Raw genomic sequence first — 20,193 nt, 5'->3', positions numbered from 1 at the left:
TGAAAAAATTTTAGGTATGAAAATATATTTCATTTTTACTTTAAAGAATATTTTAAAGACATTCTAATTGTAAAAAAGAATGAATAACTTATGATTCCATATTTAAGCTTCCAATCTTTCAATTATCACTCATATTCTTCATTATGCTATGAAATTATCATTTTTATATATTACTTTGTTTATCGTGAAATTTATACGAAGTTTTTTTTTATATTTTTATTTTAATTTTATTTTTCTGTAACAAATACAAATATAAACATTTCTTTGTTATTTTATTGAGACTCATGTCCATACAAAACTAACAAATAATTTATTATTTTATGTTTCTGTTAACTATTTTCTTTATTGATCTATTTTTCGTTATAGTTTCTTGTTTCATTCAGAAATATATGGCATTAAATTATGAAATGCTCAAAAAGTGGGATTTCAGTACCAGAAGTTTAATCACGTTTTTTTTTTTCATCCTATCGTAAAAAGAAATTAAGTCACGCCATGATTTGTGTTTATTATACATATTATTCATTATTTTTTGTTTTTGAAAAAATTCCATTTTATAATTTTGTTGTATTTAGAGAAAGGTTAATAGGAAAAATGATCACTCGATTAGTTCATGATAGTTTGATGAATTTTTATTATTCTACGAGTGTTTAGTAACCCTTAAAGACAACGAAGTTATGATTTATCATCATTATTATTCAAAAATTGTTTGCATTGTGAACTACGATTCAATCATCAATCAAGCTAATCAACTGTGAATAAAAAATTATATATGTATTATTATAAAGTTTTGTACAGAATTATTGATTGTTTGTAAATTCAGCAAAGTTTGATCCATCACTTCGTTATCTTTATTAATAGTTAGTCTTCTTGATATTAGAATTGATTTGTGTAGATTTTGTAAGCTTTTTCGATAAAATTAAAAGAGAATCGATGACATTAAATTTCATTCTGATATACGTATACATTCAATATGTATAACTTTAAGTATTATTTCTTTTAAATGTTTTTAGTTTTTTAAATTCAAATAAATATAATGAAATTCATTATAGTGTTTCAACACACATGTTTTGGAATTTAATATGTTACATTCATTCGTTAAGCTTATTATTTTTGAAATTATATCATTGTTGTTAAGCAAAGTTTAATAATTTATTATCAATTGATAGATGTTTTATTTATTTTAGATTATTATTTCTATTATTATTAATTTTTTAATTATTCATTACTTCTAAAAATTCATCAACCGTTCGCACATTTATTCTGTTATTTTCACTATTTTTTCATACCATTATTATATTTCATCAGTGTGAGATGATTTACATATGTCTATGTGAATTACACTTGTATGAATGATCAATATCAAACTACTTATGTATTAATCAATTAATTCATTTATAATAAATGTTGTTATTAATCATTTATTTTATTATTAAGACAAGTGCTAGGCTATACACAGGCTACCAAATTAGGTGAGCTTTGATTGGGTACGTCAGGCCTCTGTTGTTCATTCTCTTTATGTTTAACGATATTTTCTTATACAGAGTTTAAACATAAAAGCAATAAATTGATCACAAAACATTTGAGAATTATTTTTTTTATTTATTAATTTAAAAAATTCATTGTTGACTGTAAATTGTATGTGTCTTTGGATAAGCATGACGTACTATAATCTCAAAATAAATTTAACATGACATTAATCACATGAAAAAAAAATGATTGGTTTTTATTTTTAAAGTTGATTCTTTAATCAAGTAATTTAATTGATAATGTAATTATAACTTTATCAAATAAAGTAGTATTTAATGTTTTGTTAAAATTTACTCTAATACAAATCATATGTTTTTTAAAAACAAATTAAAATTTAAATATTATAGAAATAACATATTTTATAATTTCATGATTAAAAAAAATTTAAGTAAATAATATACTATAAAAATATTCTATTATTTGATACTACAAATTGGAATAATCACGATGATTCAGTCGATATTAAACTGACTCAAGTTCTTTTTCGAATTAAATTCAATTATAATAAACGTAACAAGATTAATAAAATCCAAAATAAAAATAAATTTAATTGTCAATGTTTATTGGCCTACGTGCCCTTTTAACAGCCATCCTTTATTTATTAATAACGCTAGAACTGGAATCAACTGATTTTTGTTAATCTTTCCTACCTTCTACAATCTTATAGAATAATTTTATCTACAAACGTGTATTATATCTACACGTATATCAAAAAAATTCTTCTATTGATTCTCTTTACGCAATTAACAAAAACTTATTTTTCATTATACACTAATATAAATTGGCATTTAGAAGAGCCACTTCCACATACTCATTGTTTTTTTAATTGTTAATACACTAAGCCGTCCGTTGTGTATATGTATGTTTAAAGAAAAAGAAGTCCTGAGTTAAAAAATTTGTAATTTTACTGACTTGTAACGGTCTTTCAGAATAATCCTACTTCTACTTTATTATTTTATAATAATATTTATATATCATTTCTTCATGATACTTTCGTATCGTTTTATTTATCTCATTATGTAATAATATATCAATTATAATACAGATAAATAAGAAATTTACATTTCAAAAGAAAAAAAGTAACATAATAACAAAGTAATACAAATCGTTGTCGTTTATCTATTTAAGATATGGATCACTTCGATTGACATTTTATTTCAATGATAATTTTTCTTTCTCCTATTAAAGAAAAATTACTTTCTAGCCAATCTTATTGTATATAATCTTCTTGCTTTGATATTTATTATTTTCAACTCCCTGTTCTTTTTAATTATCTTCTGATTCTTAAATCTCCCTCCTCATTGTTTAGTCTTAGAAAATTTGCCTCTTACAATTTAGATATGATTAGTGACTTGTTTCTAAGAAGATACAATAGTTGTCTAATTTATTGTCCTTGACAATAAATAACAAAAAAAAGTTGCAGGACGATGTTGAAGATTCAGGTAATTGATACTATGAAACAATGTATTAATTTATCAATTTATCTAATGCTTAGTATGGTACTACGCCTCGATTTGATCATCTGACGTCATGATATCGGGAGCCATTGAAAGATCTTCTGCTATATCTTCATCTTGTCCTGAATCTTGTCCATGACTTTCGGGATAATCTCTTTCATCTACTGTATCATCTTCTACCTCGTGCTCTGTAGGTCCTTCCAACAATTCACGTTTTATTAATCTCGATAATTTTCCACCTTCAGGACTTGGTCCTTCTTGTTTTATATGGAGTGTTGGTTCGTCTAACGATGACCTGAATAATTTGATGAGTTATTTAATAATTCATGATCAAATGACAATTGATTACTTTAAAATATTCAATGATAAATGTTATTATTAAACTTTTCACTACATCTAGAAAATTCATTGAATCAATAATATATTAATATTCATTAATGTATTGATTATTTGAAGATTAATATAAATATGTTAATTTTCTTTTCCTTACATTAAATCATTGTGGGGCATTACGTGTTCCTTGTCTGGACTAGTTGCTGTTGATGTGCACATTGAATTATTCAAGAATCCCATGTTCGATTCACCTAGCGCCGCCTGGAAATACTCAATTTGTATTAGATAATTAGTTATTATTAGTATTCATATTTTTTTGCCTACATAGAAATTCAATTTGTTTCATTATATTTTACATAAATGATTATAAGTAATGGGAAACATTTTTGTATTAAAAATAGAATTATTTTTCTGAATCAGGTCAAATAATGATCATTCAATAATGACATTTTTCTGTATTTTTTTTTTTTTTAATGAGGAAATAAAAATACAATGACTTTTAGTTATAAAATTATATTTATTTATTTACCTGGAGATTGGCATTGAGAGCATCACCATACATGGTTGGACTATGCGTTAGTGTAGGGCTTTTAGAAGGTACTCCTCTAATTATGACAGAAAATATTTTTGTTGTTAATACAAATAATATTGTAAGTAAAAATAATAAATATATAGATGTATAAAATATTGTATAATAAAGAATAAAAACATGTAACAATTATTTATAAATATTTGTGTAAAGAGAAATACAATATTAATAGATAAAAGGTTGAAAGATAAAATTGAATAATGACGTGTATTATATAAATAGCAATTAATTAAGTACAATTATTATTAATATATATAAATTCAAATACATATATATATATAATATAAAATTGAAGCAGTAGAATAAAAAAAGTGAAGAAAATAAGCGTGAGAGAAAAAGTTAAAGAGGAATAAGAGAAATAGAGATTAAAAATTTTCAAAAACTACAAATATACAAATCTATATTTTAAAAAATTATGGTAAAAAGTAGGAAATAACACTGAAATATTTCTTAAAATCTTACCAAAAAGCGTACCATTACGTTCCATCATTTATCAATCAATTTTTTCCAGGTTTAAGAGATTAAAAGTTTTAGCAAAAAAGAGCACTAGATGAAAAGAAAAAAACGCTTTCCACTAATTTTTAATTCATCAATAATCTTTTCAATGAATTAATTATTTTTATCAATATCTTTAATTATAAGCTTTTAAGTTTTAATGATCAGTCTTGAATTGATTTTATACTCACTTCAATTTGTTACTGTTCCTTCGTTTTAATATTTTAATTGACTTTTTTTTTTATCAGAAATTTATGTACGTGTGATGATGATGATGATGATGATGATAATGATTAAATAATGAACATGACAATAAAATTCATGCAAAAAATATTTAATGACTGATCATTAATTAATATTTAATAGCGTTTTTTTAATTTCATTGATACTAATTGAAGCATGTAAAGAATATTTAAAAAGACAATTAGATATATAAAAAGAGATAATATAAAATTACGTAAATATATAAAATTTGAACTATTCAAGAAATATTATAAAAATAGTATAAAGAGATAAAAAGATAAAATATTGAAAAAGACGATAAAAATGTAAGAAAATTTGAAAAATTAGTTGATAGTTAATTTGATACCTGAACATTATTTGATGATATTTGTTGTCGAAACTTTTCAAGTGAGACTTGAGAATTTCCCATTATCGTGATACCAATAAACACACACACACACACACACATTACAAATATTTGTCTTATTTACTCATGCGCTAGTGACCTCGATCCGTAACCCATTTACTCTTTTAACTCATTTATTCATATTTTCAATTGGAGGGTGATTAGATTAATAATCATGTTACTTCGCAAGGTTGATTTTAGGAAATATTAGATAATCATTCACTCAACTACATCAATCAGCTTGATCGAGAAAGCATAATAAGCAGAGTATAGCAAAAAAATGAAATTAATGAAAAGAAGCATGCAATTTTTTTTTATAAAGATTTTGGTTTAATCGAGAAATTATTTATTGTGAAACATCATGAGACACTTTGATTCCATAGAAAAAATATTTCTAATAAAGTTATTAGAAAAAAAATAAAAATAAATATCATGCATAGAAAATTATCTTTTCCATGGAATAGTGATAACAAAGTTTTGTAAAATATTGTGACCGTTTTAAATTCAAATTGAAAATAAAATAGAAAAAGTTTTACAGCGGTTTTTGAAAAAAGAATATTTATCAAAGTCTAACCAATGAATAAATATAAAAGCTATAAATGAATTTGGCCAACTAAAAAGCCCTTGTCGGTATAAATTTTTGCGCGGCGTCGATGCAAGCAGGATAATAAAATATTATTTGATAACATCGCCATACTTTCTACAAATATTGCAACACAAAAATTCATTAAAATATTTATTTTATTTAAATTACCAGTTATTTCATTTTAATAATTATTATTATTTCTCATTAATAATCAAAGGTAGGGAGAATCTACGAGGCAATCAGGCATGATGCGTGAATCTATTTCATTTTTCTAACCCATTTGTTGTTGTTGTTTTTTTTTCATTAAAAAAATTTAACTCTTAAGAGGGTGCGATATGCGATAAACTGCTGTCTATTATCATCATAGCAAAAATAAATCTCTATAATATTTTTCAATAATTTTTTTTATAAAAAATACTTCTGATAATTTAATTGCAAATATCGATGCATTTTTTTCCGTACAATTTAATTAGACATCTGTAAGAGTATTTAATATAAAAATGAAATGATTAACAGACAGCAATTGTGACGCAAATCCTTGTGAAATAGGTAGAGACAACGACCAAGCGATTCGTACTGCTGATAATAATGATGATAATAAAAATATCAGTGACAAGTTAATTGTCAAGTAATTTGATTATCATAATTTTGCAGAACGTGTCGCATTAGCCAGCCAGCAGAATTCTAAAAAGTGGTAGTGCTTACTGTGCGGAGAGGTGGGGTGGAGTGGGTGATGGGGTTGGGTCATATTTCCTGGGGCGGCCGCGGGACAGATGCCGCCGCTTTACGAACTCGGCGTCGTCCACCATCCAGAATGACCCAAAGTCGTCCTCATAGCGCACAAAACACTTGTGCAATGATAGATTGGTGCGGATGGCGTTCTGTATACACAGACAAGACCACCAAGAAATAGAGAAAAAGAGAATAAAAAAGAGAATAAGATTTTTCAATCTAAAAGATCCTCTCGATGCATTCCATTTCATATTTATTAATCTTCTTTTCTTATTTATCTTATATATTTGACGTTTTCTTTTTTCATTCTGAAAATATTACTACATCAATTCTTTCAAACTTTTCTCAATACCTTTGGTTATTTTATTATTTTTACTTTTTTGTGTTTTTGTCTTAATCAATTATAGTATTATAATTATTATTATTAATTCATTCTAATTTAATTGGTTCGTTTAGAAGTTTGTTTTCTTTTTTTTTTTTTTTAAATTAAACAAATTTTCTTATGAAGAGAAAAAACAAGTTTAGTCGATTTTCACTCCATTTCTTTTTTTATTGTTCATAAATTTTTGCACTTTGTCTTCTCGCAGCTGCCTCTCCCACGGTGATTTTTTTTTTTCTGTAGACACATGGGCATACGAGAGAAACAGAGAAAGAAAAAAAGAAAAAAAAGAGAGAAAGTGTATGTGAGAGATAGATAGAGAAAGAGAGAGTGGGAGAGAGAAATAAATATAGAATACAAGGAAACAAGATTGATAGACAAAGAATAAATAAAAATAAAAACAAATCTATTTGAAATAGTAACAAATACTTTTTCTTTTTTTTTTTTTGTTCATTTAAAAGGAGCTTGTTTGTGAGTGGATAATAATTATGAATTTGTTTCTCTTTATTCTACAGATATTTTGTAACGTGCAATACATATATTTATTGTAATTAATCATAACGTAGAAATGAATAGTAGTAAAAATAATGGTAAAAAGGTTCATAATATAAAGACGATTATAAGAAATGATTAAGTGTGATTAGTGATCCGTTTCGAAAAGCAAATTTTTCGCAAACCCACGCTCGACTTTTGCACTTCCTACATACGTATATCGTATCTCTTTCCGGGATATATCGTCGCTGCAAAGCTTATCATATTCATGCTTGTTAATTAAGCTACACTTTTGAATATTATTTTATTCTACTGTTCTACATTTGATTCATCCATTTTTTATTTTTATCAACTTATCAATTATTTTATTTACTCATTCATTCTAGGAGTCATCTATATAATTATTTGTATAATTTAATTAACCAGATTTTTATTCAGTATTATGCAATTTTAATTAAAAAAAAAAATATTCCAATGCTTTTTTTCTTTCCTTTGTTCTAATAAATAAACTACTTTTGATGATGGTATTTTTTATTTTTACATAATACTGAATAATATGAATATTGAATAGTCATGGAATAAGCTACAAAAAACTAGCTATGTAAGTTAGAAAATAAAAGAACTGATAAAAATAATTGAAAAAAAAGTATTCTATTTAATAAAATTCATGATTGATGATACACAATGTTTCAATAAATAGAAGTATATAAAGATAGAAAAAGTGAGTAGACAAACAGCTTAAATGCAGTTCAAAAAAAAGGAAATAAAATTTTAAAAATGCCACATTCGCAGTGTGTAAATAGTAAACTGAATTTTAAAAGTGAAATAAAATTCTAGTGAATGAAAATTGTATGAATAATAAAAAAGCCAAAGCATTTGAGAAAAATACAACAATTAAGAATGCAATATAAATACATTTTCAATAGTAAAAATGAGAATATTTAACTGAAATAAAATAAAAATTGATAAGCAAACATGCATATCTTGATGATGTTATGTAAATAGATAATTGAGCAAGGATTAAAAAGCTTTAAAATATTCTAAAAATGGATAAAAATGTAAAACATTGAGTTAAAAGTATAAAAATCTATGGAATACATAAATACTATTTAAAAGAGTAAAAGTATGATGTAAAAGTAGTAATATTAAAAGATACATAGATATATTAAAAATAGATAAAAAATTTTTTAAAAGTACTAGCAAAGTTTTAGCTTATAAAAATGTATAATAAAAAGATAAGCAAGACAATTTTAAAAATTTGTCTACAAAAATAGCGAAAATGGTAAAATGATGCTGATTGTAGATTAATTGAATTCTTTCAAAGAGAGATAATATTTAAAAAGTAAATATTGAGATGTAGAAATATATATGAATATGTAGTATATAAGAGATAATAAACATTGATAAGAATATTGATATATAAAAAGGTAAATTTAAATATAAATATATATATAAAAAAGTGAAAAAGAGAAAAATTCGCGCGTGACAGGGGGTAACGTACCCAGTCGTGCTGCAAGCGCGTTGAGGACGTCTCTTGTAAAACTCCACTTCGTCCACAGTCCATACGGCCCCTTTCACGTTTTCGACTCGCATGAAACATTTGTGGAGAGACAGGTTGTGTCGCACTGCATTCTATACAAAATAATACACAGACTAAATAAGCAACGCAAAAAACGAACCAAGCCAACTCAATCACGAACTTGATGACTGTTAAAGTGATGGTGATGCCGGTGATTGAAGATCAAGATGACTGTAAGACCAGTTTGGGTCATGTCATTCCGTTACGGATTTTTCTTTTTTCTTTTACTTTTTTTTTTTTTATTTTTATTTAATTCAACATTTGTATTAATAATTTAAAATAAACTCTCAAGCATTAAATAATCATTAATAAGTAATAACAAAAATAATCTCTTTTTAAAGTTATTTACTTTTTGATTAATTCAACGATCATTGTTGCGTAAAAATTATAACAATGCGAATAGCAATGAATATCTAATTATTTTCTAGGTAACTATTTTAAATAAATTATCAACTAAACAAAATAAAACAGATTATATAGCATATTCAAGCCACGTAATTGATTATTTATTTCATGGAAAAAATAATAGATATCGATAGAAAATAACTTTGTTTACGTTATATTATTTCTAGGAATTCATTAAATTATTTTTATTATTTTTTCCATAAAATAAAGCTTGATACTATTGTTTCAAGAAAAGAACAAAAATGGGTCATTGTTAAATAAAATGAGAAAATTGAAAATAAATAAACAAATAAAATAAATCATGATATTAATAAGATATATGTTTTTTTTTTGCATTCCGATTTGAGTTAAATGCAGAGCTAGGTATCTAAAACTCTATAGGAAAACGACAACAATTATTCATGCCGCAGGGCTTTAACAAGTCAGGGTCGATGAATAAACTTGATGACAGTCTCTTTAATTCTCCATCCCATTGGCTCCAAATATTCCATTAGTAGCTTGTAATACCTGTAGATTTCTTTATAATATTCATATTCGAGTTATGAATGTTTTTTATGTTTTTTTTCCCCTTTCTTTTTCATTTATGTTTCATTATTTTTTCCGTTAATTTTTTTTTTCTTTGTAAACATAGAGAATCATGCGAGGCGAAGCTTTATATGGCAAACGTCGATTACTCACACTCACTTATTACCATCACAAATCATTCATTCAAACGTATTTTACTACCTACTTATATTGGTGATAGTAATCATTATTATTATCCCTCTATTATTCGTAATTGTATCAAAAAATTACAGTTTTCTGCACTGATCGGTAATCTGTTATCCTAATATAGGACCATCCTGTTATTATAAAGTGCAAATATGTTATAAATATTTATACCACTATTGGCATTTGTTATTTCCCTCGTAGATTAGAATTTTTTTCTATGATACTACATCTGCATTAGTTTTATATCACTTGTAACAACAATGTTGACTATCATTGTTTATCTTTCATCGTCACGCAATTTTTTTTCCAAATAAACTATCTTGATTAATATCATGTAACATGAACGAACAATTTAATTTTCTTGATGCGTTATTGAAAGTCGTATTAATATTGATTTTTTTTAACTATTTACCGAACTGTTTATTTTTACATCATAAGTAATTATGAGTTTCCTTAACATTTCAGTAGTTTTTAATATTTATTTGAATGTTGAAAAAAAAAAAATTTCTCTTCTTTGAAACAAAAGTTTAAATGTAATAATTTTTAATACTCAATTTGAGTAATTTTTTATTGAAAAATTATTTGAAAATATACCTTCCACGTTGCGGCATTCCGCCGGAAGTAACAGAATGTGTTTTGGAACCAGTTGTAGATTTCATTGAGTGTCAATTGTTTTTCTGGTGACTCAATTATTGACTGTAATAACAAATTTAAAATTAAAAAACAAAAAAAAAAAGTTTAAAGAAAAAAAAATTATTAATTAATTTTAGTGATTAATATTACCAATGTTTTTGAACAAAAGCAATAAAATTTTTTAAAATAAAATAACCGACCTGTCGTATTAAAGAAGCATAGGTAAAAGGTGGCCTCACATCAGCATTTTTGTAAAATTCTCGATTCCGTTGAATTTCTAAAAAAAAATACAATTATGTTTTGAATAATAAATTCATGATAGAAAAGAAAAAAAAATAGATACAAAAATTTCGAAAATTATATTGAAAAATTCGATTAAAGTCAAAATAATTAATTAATATAGTTAGAGAAGATAAGCCAAAGGGTACATGGATAGTAGGTTAAAACAGTACCTTGTTGGACGTCAAGGCCAGCCCGCTCCAGCATGTAGGGCAACCCTACAAATTATGGAGGGTTGGTGCAGCACAGGTAACGCAGAAAACAAGTAGTTTGATAAAAGAAAACAAAGCAGAGAGGAAGACAAGATAATTATTCATATTCTCAATTCATTATTTAGATATGTTTTTCATTATTACAAACTTAAATATTTTTAAAACAAAGATTACTGCTTTATTTTTTCAATATTCAATATTTTCTTTTAGTAATTTTAACTTTTTTATTTGAGTAATGTTACATTAAATATTAAGTTAGTAATATGAATAAATTATAAGTGACAGTTATCTTACCTCCAGCTAATGAAAGAGCTGACTTGTCACTAATTCTTCTTCGGATTGGTCCAGCCATGCTAGGCATTCCTCCAGGAATAGTTGGCATACTTCCAGGCATATTAGGCATTGGTATTCCTGCTATACTGGACATGTTAGGAATAGGTGGCATTGGAGTACCACCAGCGGTTGGTGGAAGTTGTCCTCCTGCTGGTGACCTCACTGCTGATACTAGAGCTGACATTGAAACTGGTGACACTTGAGATACTCCAAAATTTGGTGGTGGTTGACTCATTAAATTGGAAGATAAACTTAGCTTAGGGAGATTGGAACCTGTCTATAAAAATATCAAAAATAAAATCAACCATTATTCAACTTACTGATAAAAATTGGAAACAAGTTATCATACAATCATTAATCATCATCACTGACATCAAATTAATATTAAAAAAAATATTTTCTAGACATTCTTTAAGCACAGACTGCTTTGATGAATTTTTTTTCTCCACGGAAAAAACAATTTATAAAGTTAGCAATCAGTATGTTCGACATTTAGATTTCAGTAATTATTCCAAGACGACTGTAGGAAACGAAAGCTAATGCGATATTGGTATTCTCCGACAGCGTAACTTGTTAGGGGTTTTAATTAAGGCGATATAAATCGCTTTGGGTAGAAGAAGAACGTGCTGCTCCCTTGGACGATGAATTATTAATTACAATTTCGTGTATAAATTAACGCCTTAAAGTTACCAAGGCGTTAAATCTGAAACTAGCATTTATTTGCGTCATTCTTTAAGTATATGTATATATAGATGCATGTATATAGTTTTTGTTAGTCATTCTCTGCCATCATTTCTTCCATTTCTTACATCGTAGTTAAACTTACCGATGATTCAGACGACTTTGGTGGTTCTGGAGATGCCATTTGTTTTGCTACATGAAGATGATGCATCATAGCACCTAAGATATCACGTTCTTTTTGTAATTGTATCTCTAATTGAGACACAACTTGCATTTGTACTCGTGCTTGAGCTGTTGATCTATCATCTAATGTATGTTCCGTGTTCATGTGTCTAAAAAATTCAATAAATATTTTATTATCATTAATTCTTCTATCGTATTTAAATATAGATAATGAAGTAAAATAATGAAATATTCATTATAATTTAAGAAACTTTTTGAAAAAGGTAATAGTACTGTTGAAGAAAATGAGAAATAGAATTAGACATGCTAGATTCCTTTGATGTTGATTCTTTTACTGTGAGAGACTCCTATCACGGTTAGTGGTAACGACGAAAGAGGGTTGAAGAAACTGGCAGGAGTTTGTTAAGGCGCGAGAAGCCCTGGCGGCTGTTGGGATTAGACAGAGAAACGCATAACGATGCGGTCGAATGTCGTGAATATTAATGAGACAAAGGTAATTAGCGTTCTTTATTTTTTTTTTTTCCCAACGACTTGTTTGGGGACTTTACTTTAGCTTGCCGTGATTACTAAGGGGACTGTTGGACAAAGAATTTAAAAAATCGAAGAAGAACAGAATAATAAAAAATGCTGTGTTAGTGAAATGCACTGAATTAGATATATTTTGTTTTTTCTTATTTTCAAGAATTGGAATGTAATAAATTTTTGAAAAATTCAATCTAAATGTGAATAATTGATTATAAAATAGATACTGACTTGAGGAATGCTTGATAGTCATCACAAATTACTTCGCAGCTTGGCCATTTACATACTCCATGGCCATAGAGAGGATGAGCCTTGTCATGACAAGAAACATCTAGAGGTTTTTCATCAATTGTCGTTCCGTTGACGTCAGATCGTCGAGTTGACGATATTGAATTAATAAGTCCTAATAATAACATCAAGTATGAATAAAAAATGTTGATTTATCAAAAAAGTTTATATGATGAAATTCAATGTACCATTCAGTCCTGAAGCAGCTTTAGAAATATTCGAATTTTGATGACTTTCAGAAGCTTCTGAAGATTCAGATTTCCACGTTGGCATTGACTCATTTGATAAATTCCCCGAAGAATGATTGTGACTTTGAAGACTTAATCCTTGTTGAAAGAGATACTGTCTCTGTGTCATTTGAAGTTGTTGAATAATCTGATGTTGTTGAACTCCAAGTTGTTGAAGAGGTACTGAAGTTTTCTTCTTATCTGCTGTCTGCAGAAGGTGTGTCTGTTGGATAAGATTCAATTGCAATTGTTCTTGTAGCTGTTGCATATTTTGTTCCAATTGTTTTCTTCCTAATTCAGCCAGTTGATGTTGATGCTACATTGATTAATGAAAAACACAAAATCATTACAATAGAATAAGGAAACAATAAGTGAATGATACAGATCGAGTCAAGAGGGTAAGAAAAAAGTTCGTCACTTGGTGAAATAAAAGAATAGCAGATGCAAAGAATAACGCCTGCTTCTTTTATCAGCGGTGATGAATAAATCAGGAGGGTGGCCAGTGAGAAGCAAATGGTCGGATAGGGTGGACTGACAAGAAGGAAAGAGAATTAAGAAGAAAAGGGAAGTAGGAGAAGAATGAGAAGGATGAAGAGAAGAAGGGGAATGAGCAAAAGAGAGGATGAGAAGCATTTTATGGGATACCTCGAAGACAAACAACGAGACACAACGGCTGACAGCGTCGTTTAATTGCCCTACCCACTCTCTTACCTTCATTCTTTATTTTCAACTTTTTTCTTATTTTTCAGACTTCGTATGGTTTTGGTTTTACTGTAATCCAACTAAAAAGCATCATCTAATTTTTACAGTTATGCAACTAATAAAAGAGGTCTTGATAATTTTATGATCTCCAATTTTTTTTATAGACTCAATGAAATAGTGGAGATGTTGAAAAAATATTTACAGTTATTTTTCAGTAAAAAAAAAAAAATATTAAAAAAATTGATTTATAAATTTTAGTACTATTATTTTAATGAGAAATAGCTTGGAGAATGCAATAAACTGAATGGTTGGTTATCTAAATACTTCAGCTAGTTGTGGAGACTAGATAAACCGCTGAATAAATATTGAATGGTCAAGAGAAAATATATGCAAACCCTCACTCACTTCTCTTTGGGTTTCTCTGTGGCTTATTCTCCATTAGAATTAATCAATCATTTCATCAGCATTATTCCTATGTCGTAGTCTTTATCTAATTGTCACGAATTTTATTTAAAATTTTATTTATAACAATTATTAAACCTGAATTTTTTTTACCAAAACCATCAAATTTATGTATAATTGATAGAGAGTATTATCATGGAAATGATCAAAATTAGAATAAGTATTTGTATACAATAACAAGTTACCTAACATATTCAATTAATTAATTTGAATATCAAGTTTTATTTACTCACGCTTTTCAATGAAGAAAAATAACCACCGAATCTGTCTTGACTCGTGACATGATCAGAAGATGTTTCCTGATAAATAAAAATAAAAAACCAAATATTATAATAAAAAAATGAAACAATGATTCAGCAGTTGATGAATATTTGATAAATGATTAGTAGAACCTGATGATGTTGTTGTTGCTGTTGCTGCTGCTGTTGTTGTTGTTGTTGCTGTTGTTGCTGCTGCTGCTGTTGAAGGTACAGAGTATGTTGTTGAACAAACGTTTGCAGCTGTGCTGGTGTGAGGATGTGTTGTTGAAGGAGTTGCTGCATTTGATGATGAAGACCGCTAGCAGGGCTGAGCATCATCTGTGAGGAATTCTGCAATGGTGGACCACCAGGTGGACCACCAGGCAATTGTCCCTGATTGGGATTAGGGGGTGAGGCTCGATTTGGTGTTTGTGGACTCTGATGTGGACTCGGCTGTGAGCCTGGTGTTCCTGAACAAGGTTGCTGTGATGATTGAGTAATAATTGGTTGCTTTTGTTGGGTCATGGGTGTAGTTGTCACAGAATTCTGCCCAGTAGGGCTAAGTTTTCCATTGCTACGATACTCGATTGTGAAATCGTCGTTTTTTTCTGTCACACTTGATCTGTCTTTGCGTATTGATTCTCTATCCCACAGTGATTCTCTTGTTTGATGTTGCTTCAAAACAGCATATAGCGTTGTTGCCTAGAATGACAGGGATTAGATGTTTGAATGATTGATTTTTTCGTGTCAATTACAAAGTTTAAATAAAGTTTGATTAATTGATGATAATTAAATGATGAAGAACAATTAATTTGATTAAGATTAGAACGAACATTTGATCAGTAGTGTAGGTATCTATGAAAATTTAGTAAATTGTTGCTTGAAGTACGTTTTGAAATGAAATGGGACTTTGAGATTGAGATGAAAAGTTAGTTGAAAACAAGCGCTTTTAAGGCGTCCGTTATTTCGTACAATATTGATCTTGTCTAATGGTATTCGTATTCGATGATGGAATTGAGAGAATGGACAAGACCAACCAAACTCTTGGTTGTTGTCTGACTCACGCGTTAAACTCGTTCCGCTTTCGTTTTGTTTACTCGTTGGGATTTGTTTTATTAAGTTCTCCCATCGACAATTCTGCAAGTAGGTTTTGTAGGTACAAGCATCTCATCATTGAAATACTTTTGTAGACGAAGCGAAACGGATGTTGGAAGTATTTCCTTACAGAAAAGGAATGAGAATGAAAAAGAGAAAGACGACAAGTTCTAACGGAAGGATGTGAATATAGACTTCTATTTCATTCGTCCAAGTATATTATACCAAAAAGACAGAGTAGAGGGTAATTTGCTTAGCTGAAATATCGCAGTAAGATGAATTCTGCGAAAGTTTCTCTACTTTGACTCATATAAAAATACAAAAGTAATTTCATTAAGGAATATCTATTTATATACATACATATGCATTAACTGTTTGACTATTTACTTACTTTTATACTTTTTTATTATTTTACCACAATATTTATGTATGTGTATGTGTATATGTACTTGTACATAAGATACAAGAACATTTGTATAAATGTAGAAAATCAATGTGTGTGTGTATATATTTGTCTTTTCTCCGTGTGTCATTTCTCTTTCTCTCGCTTAGACAAAATTTCAAACGCCAACGCTCACTCGAATCCTATGCTAATCTTATTTGTGTACGATTACGTATGTTTATAACATGCAAAGAAATTCATTTCTAGCATGTTATCAGTGTTTAGTCAGGAGAATCAGGTTTTCTTAACTTAACCAAAACTAAATAAACTCATACTTTTTTTATTTCCTACTAATTCTATCTTCTTTTATTAATTAATTATCAAATTATTATTTACATTTAATATTATTCATTAAAATAATTACTAAACAATTTTTAAAAACACATATTCTATGCATACTAGAAAAATTTTTATTATTCTTTAATTAATTAAAATTGCACTTGCAGACACTAATTGTTTTAAAACTGGAGATTTTAATGAATATACTTTCAAGATATTGCAAATATTATATTTCGTAATGAAAAATGTCTGTAAACCATGGAAAAAAGTAAAATAGATTTTTAAATGAAAGTAAAAGATGTTGAAGAACCATCGAGTTTCAGATAAGAGAGTCTTCTCTAAGATTCTCTCAAGAAAAGGTTAAATAAAGGTTCTCGTAAGGCTGTTGTTGGCTGTTCAGATTTCTTAGCAGCCCTTCTTTTAACAAAAAAAAAAAAAGCTTCATCTCCCTCGTCTTCTTTACCATCGCTCATTTGAATCTTGACTCTATCGAATCCCAAACCCTATATGGCAATAGCAAAGCTTCATATCTTTTATATATTAGAAATGTTACCCCTTTTTACTTTCATCTTGTTTACTATTTGGATTTATTCTTAGCCTTCTTATTGAAAATCTCAGACTATAAGACAACGAATTTAGATGTATTTTTAAGATATATTCATATTTAGAATAAAAATAAATATAACGATGAATTTATTTATTTTTATTTTAAAGATGTGTTGATTTTAAAATTTTAATATTTTAGCATTTATTCAATAAGAAATATTGTATTTTCTAGAATTGATATTTAGTCTTTTTATGCGTGAATGCATTTCTTTTTTTCTTTTTCACACTACGAACACCAACTTCTGATTATGCAAGCGCATGACTGAATATAACGCGATTTAATATTAAAATATTATGACAAACGTCAACAGTTGGCACAAGGATGATGTTAGGCAAGAGAACATGAAGGCTGATTGGCCTACCACGACTGTGTGAATACTAAACGAGATTCGAGACACCTTTATATGTAATATTATAACTAAATTTGTCTATATTTTCATATTTCTTCCATTCGATATCTGTAATTTTCATTTTTAGTCTCATAGTATTTGCAAAGAATATCAAATAGGATATATCCTTGAAGTTTGAAAATTCTTTTTGTTCATCGATGAATTTATTGTTTAATTGAAAGTTTGAAAAAAATAAAATACTGCAGTATTAAATAAAATTAACGATTCAATTGACATTCAGACACGTCCAACTTTGGGGAAATTGTTGAGTGACAATAAAAGTAAAAAAGCATTCGAATGGACATTTGGAAAATAGTATTTTATTCTATTGGAAAAGGTACAAGTGAAGTTTCTCGTCTACTACGTCCATCGTTAACTGTTCAATGTGTACATTATAAATGACCCGGTGATTGGTTCATCAGACTTTACAAAAATTTACTCTTCTATTTTGTATTCTTTTTTTTCTTTATAAATTATTTTTTTTTCTTCTACTGTCTGTCTTGGTTAATTTTTATTTAATTATCAATCTCAATTAAACTTTTATTGATTATTGCAATTCATTTACATTTCTTTATAACTATTTTTTTTTCAAACACTTTTGTTTAAACTATTACTGTATTCTCATGCCTGTATTCACTGTAAATTTTAGTGTTTTATGTTAATACATTAAAAGTGTTTTAATATAACGTCACCCATTTGATTAACATTGTGTCATGTTATATTAAAACACTTTTAATGTTTTAAAACAAAACACTAAAATTTACAGTGTATTATTGTTACCAATCTATAGGCCCTACTTTTTAGGCTTATGTAAATTTATTTAAATAAATAAATAAACAAAAGATTGAAAAATAAAGAATTAAATTTTTCTTTTGTTATAAAGAATGGAATAATTGTAAAAAGTGTATTGTGTATTCAAGAATTAACGCATAAAGATGAGATTGTTGCAGCTGGGGTAAGCGATATACATTAAAACGAGGGTGAAATACATGAAGAAGAGTAATTTCGACATTCTGCGGGTTTGCTTGCACTACTCTTCATTTCAATTTGTAATTGTGATCTGAAAAATTGTTGATCGAGATAAAAAAGTTAAAAGCTCCAAAAAGAAGCTTGAAAAAGCAAACTTTTATTTTATTTTATATATTAATAAAATCTATTGTTATAATTATACGAAGTACATTAGAGAAATTTTTTTCTTTTTTGTAAAATTTGATCTCACAATTTTTCATTAATCGTGGAACAAAATAAAGAAATTTCCAAACTGTTAAAAAGAATTGAGCATTTTAAAAGTGTTTACTGAATTAATTGAAAAGACTAAAGCATTTCTGATAATAATCAATTGAAGTTCGTTTAATTTTTATTGAGTACCAGAATAAATTTATTCCCCACAGTTACTTAACTTAAAAAAAAAAAAAAATTTTTGTGAATTGAGTGGCGTTATAATTGACAGATTTCTATTGGATTTCAAATAAAATAGATAGAGATTAATAAATATTAAATTCCAGAAAAAAACCAAAATTATGAGTAACAAAGAAAGAAAAAAATGAGAAAGTATTTAGTTTAAAAATAGCATTTTCTTTCTGCTATCACTGCTACAATGTTTGATGTTTATATTGGATGAAGAACCGAGTGAATCTCATGTGTATGTGATTCTGTCGTTCTCTTGACATTTGAGGCCCTGTGCCGGCTCGTGAGAACAAGTCATTTATTTGTTTTTATCTTTTTACTCAAACTTTGTTCTCTTTGCACAATTTGTTATGATGAAAATATGACTAACAGAATTGGTAAATTAATAGCATGTAGTTTTAATAGTTAAATAAAGAAAATATTTTGAAATTAGTATGTTTGTGCAGAAAAAAAAGAGTTATAAACAAATATAAAAGTACGTGTTCAAATGTTCTTGAAGAAAGGAGAGATAAAAAAAAAAATATTGAAAAGACGAAGCGATGGAATGCAAAGTAAAAGGAACATGAGAAAATTGAGTGCTGACATGGTATCATCGTTGACGGGGTCTCTTTTTTCCCCATGGTATAGTCTCTACACAGTCCGTGCAAACAAACCAAAATGGACTGCGAATAAATATGCGTTTACGAACTCTCTCGTTTCACAAATGCCCGTATGCTTGGTCATGATCCAGCGGACGCGGTTGCTTTTTCGCTAGGGTTGTTGAGAGCGCGCGAGAATCGAGATTCTGCTTCGAGAGGGGATGGAAAAATGAGCGGGTGCGAAGCAAGCAAGCGCGTGAGGGATTTAGAGACCTTTAATGGAGACCGACCAAGCGTGATACCGTGTGAAATAGGGAATCCACACTTTTTAACACTCCCTTACTTTAATAAAAATTTCTTAAATATTTTCTATTATCGATTTATCGAGATTTCTTTTTCAATAATAAATAACAATTTTTATATAAAAAATAAAATCTTGATTTCTTTTCTTTATTTACTGTGTAATAAATATTTATTAAGTTCAGACGTGTTTTGATTAATAACAAAGTAAAGCCAAAAATGATGTACATTATTCAGACAAGCACTAATTGATACTGAATTATAAATTATCAGCTGGAAGGAAAACATAACATCCAAGAGGCTAAAAATTAATCAAACTTTTTGTTAAATTAAAACTTGCAACCGTCTTAATCTTTCTTAAACTTCAACAACGATTTCATTTTCTCTAGAATGTTTAATAAAAAATATTTATTAATAACAATC

General features: G+C 27.7%; 1 protein-coding gene across 12 annotated transcripts in view; it reads right to left on the bottom strand.

The window, feature by feature from the left end:
• Positions 1 to 1,959: 1,959 nt before the first annotated feature.
• FoxP (forkhead box P) overlaps positions 1,960 to 20,193 on the bottom strand; it is a 122,580-nt gene continuing 104,346 nt past the window's right edge. For 7 of the 12 annotated variants that reach the window (XM_035083786.1, XM_035083784.1, XM_035083779.1 and 4 more), the window contains 13 exons: positions 14,828 to 15,376; positions 14,669 to 14,734; positions 13,233 to 13,587; positions 12,988 to 13,159; positions 12,197 to 12,383; positions 11,332 to 11,647; positions 10,999 to 11,043; positions 10,747 to 10,823; positions 10,508 to 10,609; positions 6,321 to 6,496; positions 3,847 to 3,922; positions 3,475 to 3,587; positions 1,960 to 3,279 (listed from right to left, as the gene is read on the bottom strand). In XM_035083786.1, coding sequence (XP_034939677.1) covers positions 3,030 to 3,279; positions 3,475 to 3,587; positions 3,847 to 3,922; positions 6,321 to 6,496; positions 10,508 to 10,609; positions 10,747 to 10,823; positions 10,999 to 11,043; positions 11,332 to 11,647; positions 12,197 to 12,383; positions 12,988 to 13,159; positions 13,233 to 13,587; positions 14,669 to 14,734; positions 14,828 to 15,376 — 2,484 coding nt within the window. In that variant the 3' untranslated portion in view covers positions 1,960 to 3,029. Of the gene's footprint in view, positions 3,280 to 3,474; positions 3,588 to 3,846; positions 3,923 to 6,320; positions 6,497 to 8,719; positions 8,851 to 10,507; positions 10,610 to 10,746; positions 10,824 to 10,998; positions 11,044 to 11,331; positions 11,648 to 12,196; positions 12,384 to 12,987; positions 13,160 to 13,232; positions 13,588 to 14,668; positions 14,735 to 14,827; positions 15,377 to 20,193 lie in introns of those variants that run through there. The other 5 variants (XM_035083780.1, XM_035083781.1, XM_035083783.1 and 2 more) reach the window with 5 other exon arrangements.

This window comes from Chelonus insularis, unplaced genomic scaffold (assembly GCF_013357705.1).
Source record: "Chelonus insularis isolate UGA/USDA-ARS -01 unplaced genomic scaffold, ASM1335770v1 contig_36_pilon, whole genome shotgun sequence".
NCBI lineage: Eukaryota > Metazoa > Arthropoda > Insecta > Hymenoptera > Braconidae > Chelonus > Chelonus insularis.
The sequence above is the reverse complement of the archived record's forward strand: the minus strand, read 5'-3'. Positions and strand labels throughout refer to the sequence as shown.